The 3,293-nt window shown below is 56.8% G+C and overlaps 1 protein-coding gene across 1 annotated transcript; it reads right to left on the bottom strand.

Annotated features, from left to right (window-relative positions):
* Positions 1 to 609: 609 nt before the first annotated feature.
* On the bottom strand, positions 610 to 2,267 carry LOC103798826 (ADP-ribosylation factor-like protein 13B). The gene is made up of 3 exons (XM_009071107.1): positions 2,209 to 2,267; positions 1,107 to 1,177; positions 610 to 863 (listed from the first exon to the last, which is right to left on the bottom strand). The coding sequence occupies exons 1-3, from the start codon at positions 2,265 to 2,267 to the stop codon at positions 610 to 612; spliced, it is 384 nt and encodes a 127-aa protein (XP_009069355.1).
* Between the last annotated feature and the right edge of the window lie 1,026 nt (positions 2,268 to 3,293).

Here is a 3,293-nt window from a genome sequence, read left to right as displayed (position 1 = left end):
GTGGCCGTCACCCCGGGCTCTGGGTGCCTCGCCACGCTACAGCGGGGGAGGTTGGGTGTTTTCTCCCGGTTTGGCTGCAATTAGGTGAAGCATTGCCTCAGCACTTGCTTGGCACTGGAGCCCCCTCCCCAGCCCTTCTCCAAGGATGCTCCCAACTCCTGTGCATCACTGGGGTCATAGAATCATCGAATCATAGTATCAACCTGGTTGGAAGAGACCTCAAAGATCACCAAGTCCAACCCTACCGCCGTTACTAGACCATGGCACTAAGTGCCACATCCAGTCTCATCTTGAAAACCTCCAGGGATGGTGAATCCACCACCTCCCCGGGCAGCACGTTCCAATGCCTGATCACTCTCTCTGTAAAAAATCTCTTCCTAATATCCAACCTAACCCTCCCCTGGCAGAGCTTGAGTCTGTGCCCTCTTGTCCTGCTGCTGGTTGCCTGGGAGAAGAGACCAACCCCCACCTGACTCCCGGCACGCCCTGACAGTCTCCTGGGTACCATGTCCCAACCTCAGCCCAACCACACACCCCATAACTCCAGCAACAGGTTCCCACTCACCCCCTCACCCCAAACCCCAGAGGTGGCATCCCAGGGACTCGGCCTTACAGTAAGAGAGGCTTCCCAGAGATGTCGGGATGGCTCAGGACACGGCTCAGGACCTTGGGGGCTTCCTCTATCCGTTTCAGGTCAGTGGAGTCCAGGACGAAGAGCAGCCCGTGTGCCGCGCTGTAGTGGCTGCGCCAGGTGCTGCGGGAGCGCTGGCCCCCGGGCAGGTCCACCAGTGTCACCTCGAACCTGTCCACCCTCAAGCAGGTCTGGCCAGGCTGTGCATTGGGCAGCACCTCGACAGCCAGTGCTGCATGTGGGGAAAGGGCAGAGAGCTGGCACAGGGAGCCTAGGAGCATCCCTGCGGCATGTGCGTCCTCCTCCCACTGCCACATCCCCACTCCCACTCCCAGGGTTGCCCAGTTGCACACTTCCCCAGCACAGCAGCTGTGTTTCAAGGGTTGTGGTACTTCAAGGCTTGGGCACTTGGTTGCAAAGGACCATAAAGCTGCTGCCTCCAGACGAGGTTGGGTCTGGGACTAATGCTGCTCACCTCTCTCTATGTCCGTGATGACGGAGGTTTTCCCTGCGTTGTCCAGCCCCATGACAAGGAGGGTCACCTTCCTGGGGAGAGAAGACTGCAGGTGAGCATCCCAGAGAAAGGCTGTGTTCCATGGGGAGTGGTGACCACTGCTGGCCCCCAGGCTCCCAGGCAAGATCCCCTGCCCATGGGAGCTGCACTTCAGCCAGGAGAGGGACAGGACAGTGATATAGGCTCTGGCTGAGCCAGAGGCAAGGGCAGGGACAGTCTGTGGTGTCTGGGAGAGGGCAAGGGCAGGCACAGGTGCCTGAAGTCACCCCAACACCATGGGACAGGCACACTGCACAGACTTCAAGACCCTTCCTATGGCAATGATTTATTTTCATATCATATAGGATTAAACAACGATGTGCACAGGTCAACACAATTCTTCCTTATATGCAGTCAATGATTACTCCTTCCTTGGCAGTAAGTTTTGAGTATACACAGCTAGGGAGAGGCAGCAAGGACATTTTTATGAGCTTCTGCCTGGACTCACGTGGTTTTTCCTGTTGCTGAACAGTCCTATTTGGTCTCTAGCAACACCAGAGCCATGAACAGAACATTTTCCCTGTGGCTGACAAGCCACAGTTGTCATCTGCAGTATCATTTTCTTCCTTAAACATATGGACCAGGCTGTGTGTGTGGCACAGCTCCACCAGCAGAATTACGGCAGGTAATGTGTCCTCTCTGGAGGGAGAAGGCCATAAACCTCCTTTGCAGTGTTGTCCCCAAGGAATTAACTCGAGCCTCCTGACACGTGCAAACAAGACAGGTGTTTCAGTTCGTCCACCCAAACGTTTTTTGGGAAGCTGCTGACTCTGCACAGGGGGAATCCTGCTGGAAGTGTTCCTCACATGCGCACCCCTGCCCAGACTGCTCCCCTGCCTGCCAGCTCCTGCCTGCTGGGGGAACAGCAAGGACACACATGTCCTTGCTCAGCAGTTGGGAGACAGTTCCTGCAATGGGCACTGCTCTCACCCTGTTTTACCCCTTTGGTGCCCTCATCACTGGTAAACACATGGGTAAATGTCGTGCCCCCTGGGAGCCCCAAGAAGCACGCAGAGGCACCTACCTGATGGGCTCCTGTATGGCCTGCAGCCACGACCAGCAGTGGGAGAAGAGGTGGAACATGCTCTGTAGCCCCCCACGGAGGGTCAGCCTCTCTTCGGCACCTACGGAGTGAGCAGCCCAACATGTCCCCATGCTTTGTCCTCCTTAGTGTGCTCTGTTCCCATGGCGAGCAGCATCTCACCGTGGGGTTCGCTGTCCCACGGTGCAGCACTGCTGCCTCCAGCCTGGCGTTCACAAGCCAAACCTGGGGACAAAATCCGTCCCTCTGTGCAATACCCCAGGGGCACAGACCTGCAGGCCAGACCCTGCCCTGGCAGTCCCTTGCATCACAGGGGTGCCACTCAGCCTCTCACCTGCTCCTCCTCACTGCGCAGCCCCTGCGTACATCCCCTTTGCGTAGCAGCTGCTTAAATCTAATCTGGATTTAAATTACTTGCTCCTGCAGGCTCCTTAATCCTGGTGGGTCGGTCCAGGGCAGTGGCCGCTGGGACATGGTGTGTTGTGGGTCTGCCCACTGCTCTGCACTGGGTGGCACAGCACTACACTACTCACCCTGTTGCACCCTCGTGGTGTTGGGCAGCCTTGTGCCTCCATCACTGGCTTAAATGGCTCATGGTGGGGACATTGCCTGGCAGCCCATATGGGATTTCCAGCTGAATTAGTGCCTTCTCTAAGGAACAGCATCTCTGGCTCCTTGCTGTTTAATCCCTGCATAGATGTATCTCTGCAGTCCCTGCAAGCACTTCCCCTTCGTGATGTGCACAGCTCCACTGCCCACCCAGGGTCCCCTCTGAACCAGGCTGGGAGACATCACTGCTCACGGCTTGTATTTCATGCCCTAGCAAGGCACCCCCTGAGTGACAGCAAGTCCTGTGCTGCTTGGGATAGAAACACTGACCAGCCCCAGCAGGAGGCTGGCTGGGAGCAGGAAGGTGGTGGGGACACTCAGACAATGGGGCAGGGAGTAGAACAACAAAAAGGCCCAACTCCTTGATCTATAACTCTGAAGCTCTTATCTTGCTTCTCAGGTTTCCTGCTGCTTTCCCCAGCTGGAGCTGCCCTACCTGGCACACTGCCGCTGTTGTG

The sequence above is a fragment of the Acanthisitta chloris genome, unplaced genomic scaffold (assembly GCF_000695815.1).
Source record: "Acanthisitta chloris isolate BGI_N310 unplaced genomic scaffold, ASM69581v1 scaffold31973, whole genome shotgun sequence".
NCBI lineage: Eukaryota > Metazoa > Chordata > Aves > Passeriformes > Acanthisittidae > Acanthisitta > Acanthisitta chloris.
This window is presented reverse-complemented; position numbering and strand designations above follow the sequence as displayed.

Bases quoted from the DNA above. Each gene is read 5' to 3' on its own strand.
- LOC103798826 (XM_009071107.1), bottom strand. From the start codon at position 2,267: ATGTTCCACCTCTTCTCCCACTGCTGGTCGTGGCTGCAGGCCATACAG. The intron at 1,178-2,208 runs GTAGGTGCCTCT...TTCTCTCCCCAG, and splicing joins GCCATACAGGAGCCCATCAG to GAAGGTGACCCTCCTTGTCA. The intron at 864-1,106 runs GTGAGCAGCATT...CCCCACATGCAG, and splicing joins CATCACGGACATAGAGAGAG to CACTGGCTGTCGAGGTGCTG.